Here is a 23622-nt window from a genome sequence, read left to right on the forward strand (position 1 = left end):
ATGAGAGAGAGAAGCAGCAACCAGATAGGCTGGTCTGATAGTGGGGTCTGCTTTTTCTGGGATGAAATTATGTACCTTTGACCTTCGGTTCATGTGCTGTCCATTTTTTCTGCATAAGGCTTGGTTCAACATATGGTTACGTACCGTGGAGGTTTGCCAGGAAGCAAAGCAAAATCTAACACTCATGGCCTACGTGCATAAACTTTTCAGCTTTCAACAACCTAACCAAGTGAAGCACACCATTAGTTTATACCTTAGATTCACTTTAGAAGGCTCCAAACCTTACATAAGGTATCAGGGCTTTTTATACTGTCGAATCACAGACCATAGAGACTTGAATCTACCAACTTTTTTTTGTCCTTTTATATCAGCATACTTTGATTTCTGCATATACATAAAACTATTTTTTTTACGGAGACGCATCTGGTCTGGTTTTGGAATATGGCGCCACTGGATGAAACAAGGGGAAATAAAAGCTAAGAAAAACCCAACAATATAAACCAGCAGCAACACAGGTGGGGAAAAAAAAACTGACAAAAATAGCAGAAGGAGAATTTACTGGAACTGAATTAATGGCAATTTTTTATCATATTTGTACCATATGTAATGTTTACAAGCAAATAAATATAAATGGAATCATTGGCACATAAAAATTATTGCCCTCCACTCATTTTATTTTAGGCAATTACTGGAAATATTGTACTCCTGAATTTGGACTTCAGAGGACCGTTCTGCTTACCCTCATTTAAAATCCCCAGCTAATCCTACGCAAAAAAAAAAAAAAAAAAAAATTTTGCCTTCAAATGCACTTAAATAAATAAAATTTATTTTGTTCTCTGTGTAAGGATTAAGACAGATAAAGCTAATTTAGACAAGTACTCTCTCTATACATGCACACAGAGCAATCACTATTCTCAGAGTATGAACATTTTAAGAGCAGTTCTGAACCCTCCTGTGTGCATACAGACACAGGGTGCATGTGTATAGCCTGAAAAATATTTATAGCAACTTCCAGCTCAAGGACAAGCCCCCTAGTAATATAGACAATAGCATTTATAATGCCATAAATGGTGCGTATTCCAAAATATTTAATTACCAGGTTCCTACCTTATAATGAAATGAAAGCACAGTTTGAATTTTGGTTGCTTTTCTACCTATCAGCAGAGTACACTCCATCTTATTCTCTTGCCTTTCCTATCATAGATGAAATTTTTCTTCATTCATTCATTTTCCTTTTTATCTCCTGAATTGCTTCTGAGTTCTCATCCTAAATTTATTCTTTTCCTTTTTAATTTTTGCTTCCTTGACAAAATCCTTTGTAATCTTTTTATCTTTTGGGTTTTTTTCTGTCCTCCATCTTGCTCTCATCTGTGCCACAAAGCATTCACATTTCTTATATTCTACCGAAGGCAGACACACTAAGGTATGAATTACCTTAGTGAATTACCTTGTATAATCCTCTTTGCAGTTCTTCCAAAAGGAGGAGGATGTCACAGGATTTCTTCATTCTTTAACCTCCTGCTTAGCTCATTTTTGCATCTGAAATTCCCACTTACAGTTTGCAAGCTAAATTCTTGCAAATATAGTTACTTTTATTTTAAAAGTCATACATTCAGTCAAGACATTCTGTAGGTCCGCACAATTAAATGATTCTATAACAGCCTGTATTAATCTTTACAATCCTTCTTGTACTTGCTTAAATACATACCTGTACAAATCTCTTCTGTCTCATCATCTATGCATTCTCTGTCATCACATTCACAAAATTTACCATAGACCAGTCCATTTCCTTCTGAGTTTGCACATTTACACCTGCCACACTGACATGTGCCTGTAAACATTTAAGAAAGTACTCAGTGACTGCAGTTTATGGAAAGAGTTTCATTAGTCCATCAGAGATGGTACATATTTTAACTCTGAGAAGGCCGAAATCTAAAGATCTACAGACACAGAAACAATCCGTATCAAAAAAAAAAAAAAAGCCTATTCTTAGCTGTAAACAGATACAACATTCAAGGGGTTCATTTTTAATAAGGAGCACCATATTTTCTTAAGTGAAATTCACTCATAGTTGTCTGTCTGACTTCAGACAACTGAGGGAAGAAGTCAGCTTTGGAAATTATATCTTCTGCCTACTGAAAGGAGACAGATTAGCTCAGTCATCTTCTCAAGAATGAAGTCTGGTTTTGTCCAGTCCCACAGCTACGTTACATGAGAGTAACAGGGCATGGCTACTGAGGACCTGAAAATATGTCTGCCTAAGTTCACAAAGTTCCTTTGCACTCTAGTCTTTAGTCCCTTTTCTACAGCTGCCATCTGAGGACTAAGATTTTATAAGTACAGCCTTGGAGAAAAAGTCAGGAATAAAAGGAAGGAAACATTGGTGAGGAACATCTACATGAAGACCTTATGATCAGATTTCAGGAAAAAAAGGACTCAAGCTAGAAAACAATTCCCACAGCAATACATTGATTATACAACAGACAAGCTACTTGCAGAGTACATGAATACATTCATAGTGTTATTAAACAAACTGAAAGTATTATAATACTATTATAATAGCGTATCGACAACTTCACTGCAAAGTGCGTGTTTTTCCAGTGGTATTGATTACAAGTTATTTCATGCATTTGAAGAATTGTAGGAACCTCGATAATAATATCTTGTTATTTCAGGACTTTGACCCAATGTAACTTTAAGCTTTTAGGGCTCATTTTTCTTCAGTTTGTGGGTGAAGTCTTAGAAAATAGATCTTGCAAGAACATTAAGAGCTATAATAAACACACTTGCTGATTTGTCACGAGTAAGATGGGTTTTACCCATGTCAGACCAGCAAGTAGTTTGAGAACACGGATCTGCCTGAGATTCTCCATCAATGTAAGTACCCCCAGGACTCCCAAATACTTTGGAAGTGTAGAGCTATTTTGTTGTAGTTTTTTTTTTTTTTTTTTCACACCATAAATCACAAAAGAAAACTTTCAGACATAAGGAAAAGCCAGAATGCTCAGGCTATGCAAAGGATGGAAATGGGTTTATAAACAGATCTCTCTTCTGTCACCTCTGGTCTGGTCGCACCTTTGCTTCTTGGTCTTTTGAGTAGGGTTGCCCACTTACCTCAGTGGCTGCCACTCTCCATAACCCACCCTCCCAAACAGAAAAAGTTTGTTTTGTCGCTCCCAGGGAAGGAAGAATCCCTCCTTTTACCTCAGAGAGTCCGTCTGACCTGTAGTGCAGTTGCCAGGGCAGAGCAAACTGCCTTCTCCTCCTCCTCCTGACTATTTTCTAGCTTGGAACATAGTGCATAATAACATATACCAGCCATAAATAAACATATTAAGGAATTATACAGCCAAAAAGGCAAAAATACTATAAAATCATGTTAGAAACAAAAGTATTGCCATGCTGGTCATATAAGGCACACCTCTATTAGCATTGTAAGATAGGAACTTTGTGCAGTACCATGTTAACTGGGAGCCTGTTGTCAGTGGGCTTGCACAAGCTGTTTCAGCAGTCACTGGCGTCACTATGCCAGCAAGTATAGATTTTTTTTTTAAAAAAGAAATTAATTCACAAGACTCATACTCTTCACGTTACATCCATACATATTTTAGAAAACATGGTTATTAACACAAATGAAGTCTTCCAAAATAGAAGTTTTATGCCAACGTTACACAACTGATTTGCAGAAACCATTTTACATTTCACTGTTACAAGTATAGTACAAGTTTTACTAAAAACCCCATTAATCTAAACAAAGAACAGAAGAATGGGGCTCTGTGACATACGTGGCCAGTCTAAAAAAGTAAACTTTAAAAATGTTTGCAAGAGCTAATATAATAAAATAATAATACGACTGATAATACAACATAAGTAACCTACAGAACTAGAATTATTTGCTACAATTACTCAGAAAATAAATACAAATACAAATTTTGAGAAAAACGTCTTATTTACAGATAATTCCCAAACAGGAAAAATATAAAATAGTAAACTGATTCATAAATTGAGCATATAAAGAGGTAAGACTGAGTATGTCCTAAAAGTGTCCATTGTTCCCATTGAGTATAAGTGGACAGGGCTCACATGGAGAATCCCCATTTAGGTAGGATGCCATAGTTGCTGTGACAAATAGTTAGGAACAGTTGAGTCAGAAAAGTTAAATTTTAGGTGATCTTGATCGGTTCATGAAACGATGGTTAGCTGTGTGACAGCTGAGGATGTTTTTGCAACAACTCTTGCCATCCGTTCCCATCTTTTATTGGCAATTAAAAAACAGAGCTCAGACCTCAAAGGCAATGTTGTCAGTAGACCAAAGGGCAATCCCATCAAGACAAAATATGTATGGCTACAGCCCATCAAAGTTACCCCAAACTCCCTAGCCTGTCTTATTGGAATATCTGTCCTGGTTAATACCAGCAAAACATAGAGCATTTTTTCTTCTCCCAATCTCACAAACTTTCCCCTTTTAGCCATTTTTAGTGGTTGTTCAGCTACGTTGGTTTTCCTGTGAAGACTCAGGGATAGACAGACTGCTGCCACTTCTAGCCAAGGAAAGAAAGAGAAAAAAAGGTCTTAACATTCTTGTCTAAGTACTTCGACTGATCACTGAACTATGCTTATTTTTGAGAGCCAGCTTCTCATTTAGGTGTCTCTCATTTGTTAGCCAAACAATCATGAGTTTCGTATAATCTATATTATTGTCATAAACGAAATGTATCATTTACTCAGTATGCTGCATGGTTAAAATTTTAGGTTAAATAAGTTTCACATCTTATTGTGAGAGCCTAGCTTCTCTGTAGCAAGTCCCACAAATCCTTTGGGTCCTTTGCTCATGTCAGCAACTACCTTGTGAGAAATTTAGTTGTAATAAAATGTACGGACCCAGACAGAAGTCAAAGGCCAGCAATAGTGATCAAAAGTGGGGTCCTTGAAACATTCTCACTTGGAGATCAATGTAATGGAAAAACTGGAAAGCAGTTTCTGGTCTCAAACCTTGACTGATAGCAAATGTCCTTCAAAATTTTACCATTCTGCAGTGAAGTCTTCTAAAAGACTGTTTCTTTTCCCTCTGATTTTTTTTTTTTTTTAAGGAAAGGACTTATTATTTAATTTAAGATGAGGTATACATTTCAAGAATTAGAGAAAAGAGACCTACCAAATCAGAAAAGTGAAGATGGAAGTACCCTAACAAAATGATTCAGCAGATCTTCCACAACTATTTTTTAATAATCATTGTTATAGCTCAAAAGTGTCTTAAAAATTGTACAGGTTATAAATATCCTGGAATAATATTCTGCATGCTATAAACACAAACACCAAAAAATGACATCACTTTCTGTGTTAATGCCATTACCGTAACCTTTTGATTGGCAAAAAACATGACACAGCTGCAGTTTCATTAACCTAAAATAGCTATGGATAAACTAGGATACTAAAGTAGACATTCTGAATCAGTGCATATCACATGCACAGGAATAGGCCTGTAGGAAAATAAAGTATTTTAGTATATATACAGTTATTTCTCAGTCTCTTGAAACATACTCTACAAAATTCCTAATTAGAAAACAAGTTGCAGTGATTCTCAAGATAACACAAGAAGAACATCAAGCCATCAAAAGCAACAAAAGACATCTTACCTGCACCAGAACAGATGATATCTTGAGAATTCTTGCACATTTCATTGCTTTTCTTCCGTGTAAGATTGCAAGTAGTTGGATACTGACAAGCTTCACCATACCAGCCTTCATCACATTTGCACTTCCCACAGTCACACTTCCCATGGCCTAGCAATGGAAGGAAAGAGTGTGTCAAGTCCTTTTTTTCATTCAGAAAGTGATATTTTCTAATCCATCTTTTAAAATAGATTCCACGTTTTAAATGAACGTGATTAACAGATTCAGTTAACGTAGTTCATATGCAATTAAAAATAGCAATGAATAAATATGATCTTAAATATGAGGAGACACCTGAAATCACCATGACTTTGAAATCTAATGCATGCAATTTTGGTGGGTCTACATATGAATTTTTATTTTAAGAAAGAATACAGAACTAAAACATCCTGTGTGAACAATGGGCTTTCTTACTACATTCATCTCCCTCTCATTCCCATATTTGTCTACTGCTAACTATTATTAACACAACAATACTCCAAGTGCAGAGATTTCATCACCTCCTTGGCCAGCTGCAGGCAAAGAATAACTAGAAACAGCCTGAGGGCACAGGTTTAACTATTATGGACAAACCCTGAAACAGAAGACGGAGAAGGCCAGCTACAGCAGCAAGTAGTAACTCCCTCATGCAGCAGCACCTGCAGCTCCTACCTTTACCTAAAGGTGCAAATCCTTCCTGAAGCATCCTCTGCCTACTGGTTCCTCCAGCCCTCTCCCGCCCGCTTAGACTCTACCAGGTTGCTGCTGCAAAACTGAATTTTATCTTTAAAAATTGACGCAATATTGGCAATGTAGTATATTTGAATACTCACAGGATGATATTTACTTATGAATATTCGCTAAGTGTGAAGTATCTTAAAGAACCAATGCAGCTGCTCAATCTATTAGGACCCGGCATTCTAGCCTTCAATCAGTTGAATAATATATTGCTTAAAATTTGTAATATATCCAATAGCATGAAGAATTATAAAATTAAGGAAAGTTTAAGTTTTTAAAAATTCTTTTGTTTTCCTTTTAAATACCCAAATATGCTGATGAATTGCTAATTTAGACTATTTATAGTGCACGTTAAGTGTCACGTTCCACAAGCAATTCCAGGTGTAAATTTCTATCATTTAATTCTTTAGCACTCCTTTATAATTTTAGGTAGTAAATGTGTAAACAATTCCAAATCTTGTAAACTAGATTATCCAGTTTTAAAATAAATACCATCTTAATGTATATCTGATTGACAGAAGAAAATTCCCTTCCAATCACCACATCTCAAAAATAGAATCTTATTGCAGTCTATTTTAAATGCATCTGTTGCCTGCAGTGAGAGTCAACTGCCTGAAAACACAAGCCCAGACTGCTGCCAATAAGAAGGAATTTAAATAACTATTGTAAATAGAAACTTTTAAAGAGAAAGAGGAGTATCTTTTGTTGCTCGATAAAATTTTGTTCACCTTCCAAGATGGCCCTAAGACAAGTACAGTTCAATAACTGAAAAAAACTTAGTTCAAAAACACATGAGAGAATTGTGTTAGTTCTTGTTTTAAAATAGGAGTTGACACCTTAAAAACTGCTGAATAACCCTCTGTTTGTAAAGGACAAGGAAAAAAAAAAAGTAGGATATAAAATATATAATAAAAACCTACTCTTGTGATTACTTCACTGTCAGGTGACAGCATAAGCCATTCCAGAAAATGGTGAAAAGTCCTAGGGTAACTTAAAAAAGCTAAAGACAAAACATAACCATCTTCCTGTATTTTTCTTCCTTTCAGGGATTACTTATCACGATGACTGCATTTTCCGTGTTATGCACTCCTGTGATTTAACAGTTTGATGTCTGCTGGTGAAGAAAAGATGCTCGAATAAAAAGAGGACTGATTTTCTCGTTCCCATGTCTAAATGACAGAGTAAGGCAGAAGCCACTACTGGCTAGTACTGATGGTCCAGTAGCACTAACCTCTCTCAGTTAGAGATGCATTAATCTAAGATATGGTGCGTATGGAAAAAAAAAAAATTATCTTGGAATTCATACAACCTGCTTAAAGAAAATGAATAGAAGACTTCCATGACAGTAGCCATACAGAACGGTTTACAAAATCACAGAACCACAGAATGGTCAGGGTTGGAAGGGACCTCTGGAGATCATCTAGTCCAACCCCCCTGCCAGAGCAGGGTCACCTACAGCAAGTTGTGCAGGACGGCGTCCAGGCGGGTTTTGAATGTCTCCAGAGTGGGAGACTCCACAACCTCTCTGGGCAGCCTGTTCCAGTGCTCTGCCACCCTCAAAGTGAAGAAGTTCCTCCTCATGTTAGTATTCTCAATTCCTCCTGAATGTTTGTATCCATTATTCTGGGCTACTTCAAGGTCTGGGCACCATAAATAAACAGAGAAATTGGCTTAACATAAGAACATAAGAACAAAAAAAGTTTTTTGCATTTTTAATAGCATTTTGAGAATAGGTAAATAAAGGTTTAGGGTTTTTTTCCCTCTGTAAAGCCCTCTGGGCTTACTGTATCTTTTTGAAAATCTATGATGCAATTCTGATGCTGTGGGTTGGTGATGAAGGGGCTTGAGTGGCAAAATTGGCTTGAAATGTTCTGTCATCATTAGGCAGCTATTTTCTCGCAAATTTCCCCCTGGTCTTTTTTTTTAGTTGTTTCTAAATTCAGATCAGTCCCCTTAACAAATCTATAGTTTAGCATTATAGTGTCAGAATAGGAAGAGAAACAAACAATTAGGATGGGAAGGAGGAGCCAGTATTTTTGTGAAAACCTCAGCATTGCTGAACCTAATGTCAGTAGAATCCCCAGGGTATACTGGAAAGGTCTAGAAGACATCTGGCTTTCATTAGAGGCAGCACAACATAAACAACCAAGACCCCAACTTTAAAGAGAGATTCATTTCCAGCATATCGACATAGAAAAAAAAGTTTATACCAACTTTTTATTTTTCCAGAAACCACAATTAGTTTTTCAGAAACTGCAACTCCAACAATTCTGAAAAAAAGAGACTCGGAGATATGCTTCAGCTGAATGCAAGGCATAGCTCTTGAGAATCTCAAATACAACTAAATGGAATTGGCCATTTTGCTAATCTTATCCTAGTTTAATCTGAAATATTTTCGATAGCTTTACATTGGTGTAAAGTAGCAGACTCCTCTTCATGAACTACAAGAAAGTAAGTAATCCTGTTGGAAAGATCTATTGAAAATATGTTCACTGTGGTGGTCTAGGTTTAATATGTAGAACAATTTTTTAATTTTTTACTTTCCCAAAATTATCAACTCTTACAACTTGATCATCCTTCCTATCTAACATTCCAATTTAAAGTGGGAATCCCTAACAAGTTCTTCATATTTCTTCACCTATTTCATGAAGTGTTTTGAAAGTTTGAAAAGCACTTCATGAATCACTCAGTGGTTGCTAAAAATGAATAGTAATGAGCCCAATTCAATGCCAGCTGCTGATTTCCTTCTGATGGCTGACTTTGTGCTATAGAGAGGAATCCGTATGCAAAATCTCACCTGCCTGTACGAAATTGATTCCATGACATGCCCTCAACTGTCTTTTTACATAGAATAATTGGGCTTTAGTTATTAAAAATAAGTGACAGCAAGGACATCTGAATCTATTTTAATGTCTGGTCAAACAGCCTGGATCTTTGTACTCCAATAAGAGACTGCTTTTGTAGTGAGAGTTACTGTGCTATAACACACTGCCGGACTGGTGCACTCTCTAGGGAGGTGTGCTGCTTGCCGGGGGCTCGTATCAGGGATGTCACCAAGAAACTACCGAGCCTCGTACGGTCCTCTGACTGTTATCCGCCGCTGTTGTTTCACTTGGGCACCAGTGATGCAGCTGGGAGCAGCCTGAAGGCTACAGAAAGGCGACAGAGCCCTGGGAGCAGCATTCAAGGACTCTGGGGCACCGGTACTTTTTTCCAGAAAATGAAAGATTCAAGAGTTGAGCCCAGTCACCTTTCTTTCAATTCAAGGTCTTAACCTCAAGATCAGTCTTTTCTTATTTTTCTTTCTGCTAAGTGGTTCCAAGAAGTCTGCATTTTTGTGCGCCACCATTGCTCAGTAAACAAGATAATCATGATACATAGATATGCGTACTTTCACACATGCTCTTAGGTCATAAGAGCATGGTAGGTAACAAAAGAAGTCATTTGTTTTGACTGTTTGCATTGCCTACAGAAAGTTTAACTACTGGGATGTAGCAAAGCTTTCAGTCATAGTGAACGTTAATATGAAGTAAAAAAAACTGAACCAAAACTGATACAAAGGTGGAAAAAAATCTTTTCCAGTGGGAGGCACAGAAATAGCAATAGCAATCCTGAATACTACAATTTCTGTAGACGCATGGAAATGGAAGCAATGTTCGAACTGAGTTTCTGGTTTACACGATAATTATGTAATATAATTGTTTTCATAAACTGATGGAGTTCAACCTTTAGCTAAGCTGATATCCTTCTCCGTTTTTATTCAAAGTGTGTCCGACTACTTAAAACTTGACATAAATTATTGTATAGATAAACGAAGCAGAAGAAAATAAACAAACAAATCTGTATTTGCTCACAGACATGTCTAGCGATGCACCAAATTCCAAAGTCCCACAAGTTAAGTTTGTGTATACTATTCAGTCCTGGTATGCTTCCCAGTATTTTAGTGAAGAAAGGCAGTCAAACTGAGGCACACAGGACCTGAGTCACTCTGCAGAAGTGCCTGTCTCTCATGATGGATTACAGATGGATCCCAGCAAAATCAGTTTTCCAAATTGGTGCCTTGAATACATACAGTTCAGATGGGGATTCAGAACTTTTTGTCAGAGATTTTATCTTTGCATCTTTGCTTTTGGACCTACAGGTATGCAAACATGTAGTAGAAAAACATTTTTAGAATGCACTTAGAATGAAGTTAAGATTCAAGGGCGAAAGCATATGACCAGAGCCAGGTGATTGTGGTTTAAATTACCATCTTTCAGCTGAGATGTTTTAATTCCTAGCCTATTGCAACTTTGTAAGTGGCTAAAATTCTTCAAGTGTTTTCCCTGGAGAACTTGACTCAGTCTTCTGAGGTTTAGAGACACAAGGGTAACTTTCCAGCATAGACTGGCACCATGTCCATCTTACATACCTTGTGTGTAGCATTTCAAACACAAGTTTGCTTCTATTTTCTGTCCCTACTGATAAATGTTCAAAGGGTACATCTCAGACTCTTTTCAGCTAAAGACTTTGTCACACCCTCTTTCCACAGCTGACATGAGTATACACTCAAGCTCTCATTGTTTTCAACTGCCTTAGCCTATGGCATCCTTTCCTTGTCCCTGGTGTGTGACCCTACGCTTTGTATTTCTAATTTCAATCCACTTTTATTACTTCAGTCCTTCCATCCAGTTCATTCTCCATCACTTTTGATCTTCAACTTTCTACTGAGGGCTTACGGGTTTGTGTCATTGGAAAATGCTAGCATACTCCGCATTTCTGTATCAATACCAGTAAATCACATTTGGTTCCAAAAACATCCTTTGAAACATCACCAGTAATATTCTTCTATACCAGTAATACGCCTTTTGATCCGAATGTTGTTTTCTTCCCTTAAACCAAGCTGTGATTCTTTTACATTTTTAGAGTACCTTATCAAGAATATTTTTTTTTTCCTGAGTGGCATTGTATCCAATGCATACGATACTATCAGCTATATTTCCCATCTTCCTTTGCTTAAAATTTCAGTTATCTTATAAAGAGACATGCCAGGTGAGTTTGGCATAATGATAGTCTATTTTGGGATAAAGCTGTTAGTCATTATATACCATTTTTCATTACCTCAGTGTCTCTAGCTATGCAATGCTTCCTGATTTGCTTCAAATCCTTGAACAGCTCATGAGGTCAGTGCCACATGTTTTTTATGTTGCCTTGATTGTGTACATTGCTTTCTCTTAAAAGAAAAAAAAAAGTTAGTTATTTATTTTTCAGACATTTGATTGCCGGCCTGATAGATTCATTAAAAGTCTTTGTTATTAAGCTGGCCTTTTATGTGCAAGTATTGTAAGTACTCTCAAGTGGAGATGATGGGGTCTCGCCCTCCTGGTCTAGACACTTCCTTAAAAACAGTTTTATGTCTTTGTTTTGTTCTTATCTTAGATGAGTAATTTTCATTTCCACAGTCTGTATCATTAGCCACACTGCATTTGCTACTGTAGTCAACATCCCCATATTAATTTTGTTTTGGACTGTCTGTAAATTATCTTTAATCTTAACTGCTTTTTGCTGCTTGGTGAAGCCACTCTTTTTCCTGTTTTCTTTTTATTTGGATGATGAAAGCACATTTTAGTACTTGCAATTTTGCAAGATCTTACCCTGCCTAACATTTTCTGTTCTCACTTTCTCCATATATTTTCTGACATCTGACAGTTTTCCTTGCATATTAGCTTCATTTTCCACCCTACAAGCTTTCTGCATACTCCAGATATACTCTATGAGGTGACTGCTCATCTAGTTAGAAATGGAGCTCTTTGTTATAAAAGGTTTTTCCACATGTTTGAAGCTGCAAGTTTTTCACAGCCCACAGCCACAGCCGCTGTCTTAAAGGAATTCTAGCTCTTCCATGAGTCTTCATTATTTCCCTTATTTTCTGATTTTTTAAAGTGAAATTCTGATTTATTTATGTTTAGCATTTATTCATGTTACAGCCATTTTTTTTAAAAAATGGAGTGAATGTGTCATCACTTACTCTGAGATACAGCTTTCTTCACCAACTATTTAATAAGGTCCAGTAGCTCACTTTTCTTGTGTTACGTGTCACATCCTCAGATACCTGGGTCTACCTCTTATTGGTAGAATTTATTTTCTGTGAAGTTACAATATCACCTCACAGCTTTCATAGTGCTATTTACTGCTTATTTACTGTTTCATAAAGTTATTTGCTTTGTAAATACTACAGAAATTTGCATACAACAAAAAGGATCCTACACAAATCTTTCTGAAAGGAATCTGAAACCATTTAGAAACCCTTTGTACCCTCTCTAACTTTCTTACAGCTTATCGCATATTTGATTTATAGTTCATTACATCATTTATACTGAACATTAGGAAAGAATTTTTCACAGAAAGAGTGGTCGGGCATTGGAATAGACTGCCCAGGGAGGTGGTTGAGTCACCATCCCTGGATGTGTTTAAGAGACATTTAGATGTGGTGTTGGGGAATATGGTGTAGGGGAGAACTTTGTAGAGTAGGGTAGATGGTTGGACTCGATGATCCCAAGGGTCTCTTCCAACCTAGACAATTCTACGATTCTATGATTATTTTTGCCGTGAGGAAGACCCTAAGATTGGTACATGTGGGTATGGGAGATAAGCAAGAGGAGGATTACTATGTCAAACTGACTTGCAGATCTACTGTATCATCTATGTAACAGGGAAGATACAGTGAGTTATACAAACTATTGCAGGCAGTTTTAGGGCCTTCTGCACTTCAATACAGTCCACTCACCCAAATTTTTGGGCAGAATATTGCCATTGTTTTACAATTAAAAAAAAAAAAAAAGCCAGTTGGCACAATTAGGGTACTTTAAGGAGGCAGTCAAGGTGAAAATCATGAATACAATCTCACAAATTGATATTAGTGAAATTCCTTGTAGTTGCTTTCAGTTCCATGCAAGAGATCCTCCATTATTTCTCTCAGTTTAATTTCATTAATTTCTTTTTTTTTTTTTGTATTTTCTTGTTAAATAAAGCCAAGAAACTGAAGATGATTAGGGGATTGGAACATCTCTTTTATGAGGAAAGGCTGAGGGGCTTGGGTCTCTTTAGTCTAGAGAAAAGAAGACTGAGGGGGGTTCTTATTAATGCTTATAAATACTTAAAGGGAGGGTGCCAGGGGGATGGGAACAGTCTTTTTTTCAGTGGTGCCCAGGGATAGGACAAGAGGTAACGGGCACAAACTTGAATATAGGAAGTTCATATAGGAGTCACTGTGACAAGAGCACATGGGGTCTGTAACAGTTTGTCCTTCAGCTTTCTTTAGTGACTGGATTCCCCCCACTCCCTTAAGTCCATCTGAAATGGATTTTCAGATTTAAAATAAAAAATTGTGACAAATCACCTCAGGTTAGTTATTACTGGATGCACTTTGACAACAAAAATGTCATAAATTGTGTTAAATCATAACTCCAATACAGGTACTAGAGAATGGACAAAACCAAACCAAACTACTGTATATACTTCTTAAGGAAAAGACCTCTAGTACATAAAGAAAAAAAATAAATTCCTATTGCACTCATTCTGCTATGTCTTGCAGGGATTGCTTAGCACAATGTTTTAGTAAACAAAAATTCAATAGTCTTCTAAAAGAATAAATTCAATCAGAACCCACATTACAATATAAAAATGTGCCAGAGGTGGGTGTGAAGGCATGACTACTGGTGTTATTTATTTTTTCAGGTGACAAATCAACTAGGTACAATAGATATCTCTATTATACACACTCTGCAATATTATTTCCAGCAATACCCTCTTTGTTCCATGTTGACATCAGGAACTTAATACTTTAGTGTGTTCTCCATCACTTGAGTCAATGTGAATACCACAGTTTTAAAATCTACCTGTATCCCAATACAAGTCATGCAAGCAAGTTCATTTTAAAGTACTAGTGCTAAATTAGGAGATGAAAAGTATTAATATTTGCAGAACATTTTCAGAAAGCACTTATGGTTCACATCATCAGCATACATGTTCTGTAAGTAATGTGTTTTTACTAGATAAGAACTGTTATTTATTACTGTAATAGAAATGAGAAACTATGGATCAGATCAAACAATACTTTAAAATCAGTATCTTTAGGAATGGAAATAGAATAGAAAATTAAACTGGAATGAAAACAAATCAAAATGTTGCCCCCTGGAGGGTATTTTAGACATTAAAAAGAATTAAATAATATCAGTAGAAAACTATTTCTAGAAGATAAAACATCAGACTCTTTAAAGATTTCAAACTTTTGCTTAATTTCTTTAAGATAAAAAAAAAAAGGGAAAAAAAAAAAAAAAGAAGAGAATACTCTTCCCTACTGAGACTACAGTTATCTTTCTCTGTCCAAAGAGGTTATCACGTGTGATTTTACTTAGTCTTGAAATTTAAATCTACACTTACTGTCAATTGCAATTCCACTGCCAAGGTTAGAATTTGAATTGTGACTGAATATGAAAGACTTTAATTGCACTTGCTGGTCATAGGTTGTTTTTAACATATACTACCTTAATCCTGTATTTCATAATTTCAGAACAAATATTTCTGAAACAGGCCAGGAAGGATTTTTATTCTTTTACATGGTCCATTGCTTGGTTTAATATTTTGAATTTTTTTCTTTCTCACTGTTCTATTAAGTACTGAAGATCAGTCACAGCAAGAGACAGATCTAGGTGAGATTGTTTCCTGTGCTCTTAAAATTTCTCTGCACACAACTCTGTGTGTGTTAGATAATAGGGTTATATAGCCCTTTCTACACCTCCATCTATCTGCTTCTGTTCAAACCCCAAATAAGGCATTAGAAATCAAGTTTTCAGCAAATACATATTAAAGAGTATAATATGGAGGATCTAATCCTATAGTGCATAATGAGGATGTTTAGTTAATCACAGACTTTTAAACCAGAATAGCCCACTGTGGGTGTCCAGACCTGTCTCTTTTATCCCTTTTCCCCATTCTGGTCAAAGGAGTTATTTTCATTTTAAATTACCTAAATTTCCACTTAGTCAATACTAAATTATTCATCTGCTAAAGCCTAACCTTACTTTAGTTAATAGTCTCAACATTTGGTAAGTTCAGTTATTGGGAAGGCAAGTTATTTTCATGTTACAAACATTTTACTGAATAAACTAGCTAATTACAGTCTTCACACTTTACATTTTATATCTCAGTTTTTGAAAAATGCATTGACATATAGTACCAATGATATATCCACTGGTATATGTCATGACTACAGAAAGTCACAAAATAACAGAATCACAAACTGGCGGATGCTGGAAGGGACTTCTGGAGGTCATCTAGTCCAACCTTCCTACTCAAGAAGGGACACCTAGAGCTGGTGTCCCAGCATGATGTCCAGATGGCTTTTGAATATCTCCAAGGATGGAGAGTCCACAACCTACCTGGGCAACCTGTGCTAGTGCTTGGTCATGCTCACTGTGAAAAAGTCTTTCCTGATGTTCAGAGGAACTTCCTGTGTTTCAGTTTGTGCCCACTGCCTTCAGTCCTGTCACCGGGTGCCACCAAAAAGAGCCTAGGTCTGTCTTCTTTGCACTCTCCCTTTATGTATTTATATACATTCATGAGATCCCTCCAAGCCTTTTCTTTAGGCTGAACAGTCCCAGCTCTATCATCAGACCTTCCTCCTAGGTGAGATGCTCCAGTCCCTTCATCATTTTTGTGGCCCTTCACTGAACTCTCTCCGGTAGCTTCATATTTCTCATGTAGTGGGGAGCCAAGAACTGAGCACAGTAAGTTAAAATGCCTTCAATGGGCTACTCACTAAAACTAAAATATTTAAATAAAATTTTGACATTATAAAATTTTATGAAAATTAAACCACAAGGTTATGACAATGTTATTCTAGTTAGTGGGGAAAAGAGGGGATGACATGAATAAGAAACAAAACTGAAGAGAATAAAACATTTTCATTTCAGCTACTTGGTTTAAATGTACTGTTTTCTGTATAGTTTTGTTGAAGTACTTGCAAAATTACAAAATAAAATACATTTTTGATATCAAAAAGTTTCAATTGACTTAAAGGAATTTTTTTAAATTTCATTTCTAGGCAAGTTCTGAAATCTTTGTTTATTGTTTAAAAAAAAATGGGCAAGACACAAAAATTTCCAAAACTTTGCTACTCTAATTTCTTTGTTTCCAGTTGCAACACATGGCAAGGGTAATACATAGTTTGAGCACCTTTATGTAATGGACTGTGCTCTGCGACGAAATTGTCTTTCACAGCTTGAATCTTTTACTTGAAGAGTATATAAACCCTACATATGTAAAAACCTGTGTGTTTTATTACTGCATATGTGTAATTACTATAAATACGTTTGTGTCTACGTATACATATATATACTTCAAGAATCAAAGATAATACTCATTTTTCCTCTACCTGTACTAGAAGGGTACAAAATATAAAAAAAAAAAAAAACAAGCCCTATACTGCCAATTAGAATCATAGAATAATTTAGGTTGGAAAAGTCCTTTAAGATCATTGAGTCCAACTATTAACCTTAGTGACATTTCCTTTTGCCCCCTATTGGCTATGAATTCAAATTCCCTGTTAAGCGTACAGACTGAATTGTAATAAAAATCAATTAGATATTGTGAATGATTAAAATGAGGGAAAGCAACACTCAGTTGAATCAGCTCCAGTTTGTTACCCCGGAGGTGGCACAAGTTGATATAATTTTAAATGTGATTCATGTTGTTTAGACAGACGATATAAATATCTTAGGGAGACAGAGATAAATTAGTTTTATCCATCAAAACAGTCTAGAGTCAAGGTTTCCGTGAATAATTCAGTGGTTCTGTGAAAGATTCCTTACTTATTTTTAACCAAATGGTTTCTCATTTTTTCAAAGAACAAAAATAATCAACTTTTAAGTAGGAAGATCTTTTAATAGGCAGAGCAAGTATTCTTTGGCTTCTCCAGATGACCACTTTTCCATATGTTACTTTCCCAATGTAGACTTTTGTACAGATACTGCACATATCAAATGAAATTATACCTGAGACATGAGCAATTCCTTTCCACAAAATAACTTGCAGCAAAGGAAAAATCTACAAAGGGGCTTCTCATATTTAGCTTTGTAGACACTAAAACTTGTAGACACTCTAAAAACTACATTCTTGTGGGAAAGAAAGATTTACAAACCCAGCAGGTTCATGTTTGTGTTACTGTGCTCAAGAGCTGAAATAACTGAGTTAAATAAACCCCGTTTCCTGAGCCTGAGCCGGTTTGGTGTGTGGTCCGGATTCACTAACAAATGCTGGTCCAGATACCCTTTACCGTCTCCTTCCACTGTCCATGGCTGCACATGACCTTTGGGCTCCATAAGCCCAAAAGTGATGATCCAAAACTGACTGAAGGAGAATTCCTGATTCTCTGTGACATTAAACAGTTGATGTTTGGCTTCACCACCACCACAAAAAAAAAGCAAAACACAAATGCTGCAGGAATTTTATTTTCAAAAAAACGTGGCACCTATAGATTTATTAACAACTGTGCCACCAAAGGCCTGCCTAGCTGCTACTTGATTTAAGTCAAACGATCAAAGGACTTCTAGACTCCCACTGGCACAAGAAAGGAACCTGTGAAAACCTGAGGGCCTCCACAGTTTCACCTCTTCAGCTGTCTGCTAGTAAGTCTGCAAGCCTTGGAAGCCCTGTTTGTATCAGAGATCTTGAGGTTTCCAGCTGTGGATCTTAGTCCCAAAGACAGATGAAAGACTCCTAATGTTTCCAGTCTCAGATATCTATAGTAGTGACCTGAAAAGCTAACACTCGGAGGCTATCATTTGAGAAAAGCTCTTTAAAAAGCAATTTGAGGAACACGCTTTTCTTTCTGGATTCAACAAATGCGATGTTTCTTGTGAAATCCTGTTTCATTCAAAAATTCCCTGCTATCCCTACTGCCAGAAGCACCAACGCTCTGGTCTACAGAGCTACAGCTAGGTGGTGGTGCCATGGCTCCCGCCTCTCTCCACCTAGTCAAACGCCACACTTCCCACCCCAATGTCCCCTGGGGCTTTGAGAATCTGCTCTGATCAAGCATTAATGACCATGCATATAGTAAAAAACTCTGGGCTCCCCTCCCCTGCAACATTTTTATTTCCTTCAGCAGTTTTGTGGGCCTGTCAGGCCCCTGAGGGCACCAACAGCCCTCCCTGTCCATGCCCAGCCTCCCAGGGCTGCCCTCACCCTGCCCATGTCCCCATGTCAGCCACCTGGGCCACCAGCCCCTGCCCTGTCAACACCAGAGCAGGGACAGTCTCCAGCTCCCCACAGCCCTGCCCTGCCCTGCCCAGCCATAGGTCCTGCTGAGCCAGGCCCACCTGACGTCCCAGCTCACCCTCAGCCCATACTGTCCCCAGGGAAGTGCCTGATGGCTGGGGCTGCCCTGGTGTCCCCATCTGCCCTCCTCCTGGCTGCTCTTAAAGACAGGGCTTCAGAAAGTGCCAACCACCTGCTGAAGAAACCAGCTATAAAACATCAGCAAGTACTCCCTGCAGTGAAGTCAGGGTTTCTAAACCCTGGATACTGGAAGACATTTTGTGGGAAGAGCCATTTTTAGTTCATGGCTGGGTACCTGAAGGAAGAGCCGCATTAGTGGGAAGTTTGCAGTTAAACCTCAAGAGCTTAGTTACTAAACTGAAGAGTTTGCTAAAGATGGTATGGCTAAAATACATCCAGTTAAGTACAAACTAACTCCAGAAGCTACCAGTGTATCAAATCACTGAAAGAAAAAAAAAAAAAAAAGAAATCAGAAATTTAGTTATGGGCAAAGTTATGTTATACACATTGCACATTCACAATGAATGTAGCTGGTACTGCAGACTAAGTAGGGCACAGGCTGACACCACGAACTTTGCTTTAAGGACTGGGTGAGCTCAGATTAGAAGTAGTAACATTTGATTTGCTACCTATGAAATATGTGGCCAGGCTGACACGCAATGCCTGGCGAGGATGCCACCTGCATGTCTTTGCCTTTGTCTTACAGTTTTCATGTGAACATCTTTTTGCTTGGCAGTTGAAACGACCTGTAATGTTTACTTCTAAGAAAATCCTGTAAGAGGTCTGAAGGCCGTAACGCTGGTGAACCACAGCACAGACAGGATCCAGGCAGCCTGCTGTGCCCTGATCAGAAGTCCATCTGATACTGCACAACTTAAGGTTGCCAGCATCTGAAGAGACGTAAGATTATCTGTGCTATCCCCTTTTTCCTTCTTGTGTTATCTTCAAAAAAGGTTATTTTAAACAATACCTTATGGAGTCTGACTGCCTTTCTTACAGGGATCCATAATAAACACTAGCACGGATGTATTACAATTCTCTGTAACATTCTCCAAAAAAAATCAGACCTTCTACAGTTTGCTGGTTTCCAGCTGGTCAAACAAGCTGACAGTAAACATGCCAGTTAGAGAAATATTACATGGAACAAGTCAGCTGGGTAAGACAGCTCCACAGAGTACAAAAATATTATTCACAGTATGGTAAACCTAATGCCCAAAAGGTGAAAACGACAAGCCTGGGACAATTTTTACATGAGCTTCACACAGGAGAACCTACGCCTAATTCAAGCCAACTCACTGTACAAGGCCTATTTGATGACTATGTAGTCACTGTTGAGTCAGAAGCGAATAAATTTATGCCAAATCTCCTTTGCATAGTGAGCTGGAGGGAAGAAAGGGGAACACATACTCATAAAACAACTACAAGCCACCCACAATGACTACACTTAAATGAAATTAAGTAGCATCGTGAAAAGTTATCATTAGTCAGTAATTGTTCTTGAGGAATGACCGACTGGTGATCCAAGGACTTTTTTCAAACCAAGGATATCCTAGAAGATGTACTTTCTTATCTGAAATAATTGCAGTTAGTGTTATCTATTATTGATACATAAATTTTAAATATTTGTTACCAAATTTGTACATATGCTTTAAAAAACCACAATTTTTCCATAACTTCGTGATAAATATAGCTGGTTAATTGGAATGGATAGCAATTTTATTTAGTGGTGTTTTTACATATGCAACAAATTAAGGGATGTACTTGCACATTCTTCCTATGGCTTTTGTTAAAAAACATAGTTTAAAAAAAATTCTTTGTGGGTGCGCTTTGCACAGCAGCATCTCAACAAGAAAGCATAAACAAAGTTAATGAGTATCCTCACATTGAAATCAAAAACATATTTTTCAGTCTCTTGGTTAAACAGAAAAGTTCTCTAGCAATTTATGAATCCCTAAGCCAAGATCATAAATACCCTTAACCATCTCCTTCAGACTTGTGTCTGGTAGGAAATCTGCTTCCTCTCTCTTCAAAACAATGCAGATGCACACTTGACACAGAAATATGAATGGGAAACAACAGTTTAATAGCTTGTCACAGCATAGATTTAAATTGTTAAATACCAGCTACAAAGCCCTGAAATTGAGTCACTAACCTCTCCATAACTTTTGTTAGCATATGGGGAAAACTCATGACAAAAAGAAGAGGCGTGTAAAACCAGAGTATTCAAGCATATGCTACCTTCCAGTAATGTTTAAAAACAAGCTGAGCATTGCATATAATTTTAATCGTCCATTACTGGGGGGAAAACCACAGGTACATTAAAATCTCATTTTAGAAAGTTCTGAAAATATCTGGCCACCAAGGACACCTGAGAGGAGCATACCCTGGCATTCTAGTGAAGAGCATGGGTCAAAAGTGAAATATAATTCTGAGCACATTAAGTTGTGCCCACATTTATCCACTCTTTTCAGCAGTGCCAAATATTAAACAAATACTTCTCGAGATTTACTTTGGCTATACCCTTCCCTCACTGTACTGCAAGGTATTAGGTTTTTCTTTCATTGCTTTTTGTACATTAATCATCTCTTAACACTGTCTAATTTTTTCCCTATGCTTTTAGAAAAGATAAACATTTGCAAACTTTTAACCTGTTCAGAGATTGTGGAGTTCTTTTCAAGCTTTAAGAAGAATCTAAAGGTCAGCAAAATAAAGATGGATCCTATTTCCTAGAACATGCCTCAGGTTGACAGTTTCTTCTGCAGTCCAGCCGAACCTCCTGCAGCACCTCCTCTTGTTATCACAGTCTCCAAAGTACAGACTTGCCAATTTACCAAGTTGTGCACTGGCTCCTCAGTGACTTCATAAAATAGACTTCACTTTCCAAAACATGCTTTACGGTATTTGGGACATTTTATCCCTGACCTAACAGAGGCGGAAGGCTAAAATACATTGCAACTGCAGTCAGTCTTCAAAAAAAGGTCAGGTCTGCATTGGTAGCACCCGGGCTTGTGAAAATGTTCTAAATCCGGTGACTTGATTCAGCCAGAAGGAGGGCTCAGCAGGTGGAATAACAGGAGGATTGGTGAAGAAATAAGGTATTCAAAACCAGATTCCTTAACAAATCATTGCACCTTCTTTGCAAGTAGGAAGACCGGCAGAGGGAAGGAGGGGGATAGGATGACAAAAAAAAAATTACTTTTTTCCAGATGTTTATTTAGAGAGGATTATGAAAGCACTCTAGATTATCCTGGTATCTGAGTATTATTAATTTTTACAAGGCCCTTCAATTCTTCCCATGAAAAAATGCACTTGAGTTCCTTGGTTAAGTTAAAAGCTGGATCACCCTAAGCTTGTTTATATTCAAAGGGAGAGAGACAGGTGGCTGTAGCAAGTTGTTTGGTTTGATTCAGATCTCAAATAGGCCTGCTTATTTCCTGGAGACAAAAAAAAAAAACTATTCCAGGATGTACATTATTCTTGCTTTACAGACCCCTAGACATTTTCCAGCTAACATGTTATCCTTTTCAGAAAACTCATCTATTTTGTCAAATACGTATTAGAACCTGATGTCTTTAGTCGCCTTCTGTGAAAACTTTACATATAGTTCATGGTCCCTCACAGATCTGCACGGCACAGTCTGAAAACCAACATAAGCATTTTAGTGAGACAGATAGATAGATACAGGGTGGGTGAATATGCTCAGACCTTTCTGTGAAAGGTATGGTCAGACAACATAGGGAGAGGCAAAGTAATGCACAACTTTTGCAAAGTAGGCGCTATTATATTATTTATTCTTTATGTCAGATAATTTAAAGAGGAAAATGAAAAACTAGAGACACAGTGAGAAAATAGCTGGCAGGTGGGAACAGGGCTCCAACTGTGATAGTATGCACAGATTACTATCCTTTTAAACAAAGAGTAATCAGCACAGTATTATGCTTTTTTAAAATACTGGAGACTGCAATTCATGGTAAAATGAAATTAACTCTATTTTTATTCCTTGGATTGAAATAAATCAGAGAAATCTCTTAAACTAGAAGAACACAATGAATAAAAGGTGAACAGATTGTTTTATTTGCTCTTAAAACATTATGTTTCAGATTCCTAGTGTCAAAAGATTATTTCTAGGTGTGGGTGGTATAATTGAACTAGTCGGTTCATCTATGTTGTTATTCTCCTTGATGGACGTTTAAATGTACTGCTAATAAGTAAGGAATTTAGTAAAAAAAAAAATCAATCCAAACAATTGAACGACATTTTCCATTTTTGACAAAGTATGAAGCAGAGGGAAAAATACATCTCAAAGTTCTGAAGCAATTTTGGGTGGAGTCCTGAATTCTTTTCATTTTGGATATTTATATAGTTCCATCACCATAATCATCTTAGCATATCACGATCTACTATTAGTTGTTTGTGGGCAATTTAGATTCACAATGCCCAAAAACTGAGCAGAGGGCAGGGAAAATTATCCATGCTTCACAGATAGGGAATAAAATGTACTGGAAAACATGTAGGACAAGTGAGTTTAGCGAATGTTCCCAAGGTATTCATATGGCAGAGTGAGACAGGCTCTGTCTCCACGCTCAGGTCATGTATGTCAGTGGTCTTGTCCCTACACTTTGCACTGTGCACTTCCTTCTTAGCTGGGACGAAATGGAAGAGAACATACAGGATGAATCCTGAAAGCAGAGAAGGAAACAGAAGAGACTGGCCTGCTGAAGCCAAGGGCAAAACTCATATTGATTTTCACATGTCTGGTTTCAATCTCAAGTCTAATCATTCTGCTCATGGCACGGAAGTCCTCTCATCCGGTGAAACGATCAGGAGATCTTCAAAAGCTCAATCACGGCAGCAGAAAGGAAGGTTGTTCTAACAAAGGATGTTGGGTAGCTTTTGTTAACAAATCTTTCATGTA

The 23622-nt window shown here is 37.3% G+C and overlaps 1 protein-coding gene across 1 annotated transcript in view; it reads right to left on the reverse strand.

The window, feature by feature from the left end:
• Positions 1 to 23622, reverse strand: part of ITGBL1 (integrin subunit beta like 1) — a gene marked incomplete at both ends in the record, with an annotated part of 153144 nt that overhangs the window by 84077 nt on the left and 45445 nt on the right. The window contains 2 exons of the mRNA XM_082484538.1: positions 1709 to 1831; positions 5637 to 5783. Coding sequence (XP_082340664.1) covers positions 1709 to 1831; positions 5637 to 5783 — 270 coding nt within the window. The remainder of the gene's footprint in view (positions 1 to 1708; positions 1832 to 5636; positions 5784 to 23622) is intronic.

This window comes from Vanellus vanellus (genome assembly GCF_965231255.1).
Source record: "Vanellus vanellus genome assembly, chromosome: 1".
NCBI classification, from domain to species: domain Eukaryota; kingdom Metazoa; phylum Chordata; class Aves; order Charadriiformes; family Charadriidae; genus Vanellus; species Vanellus vanellus.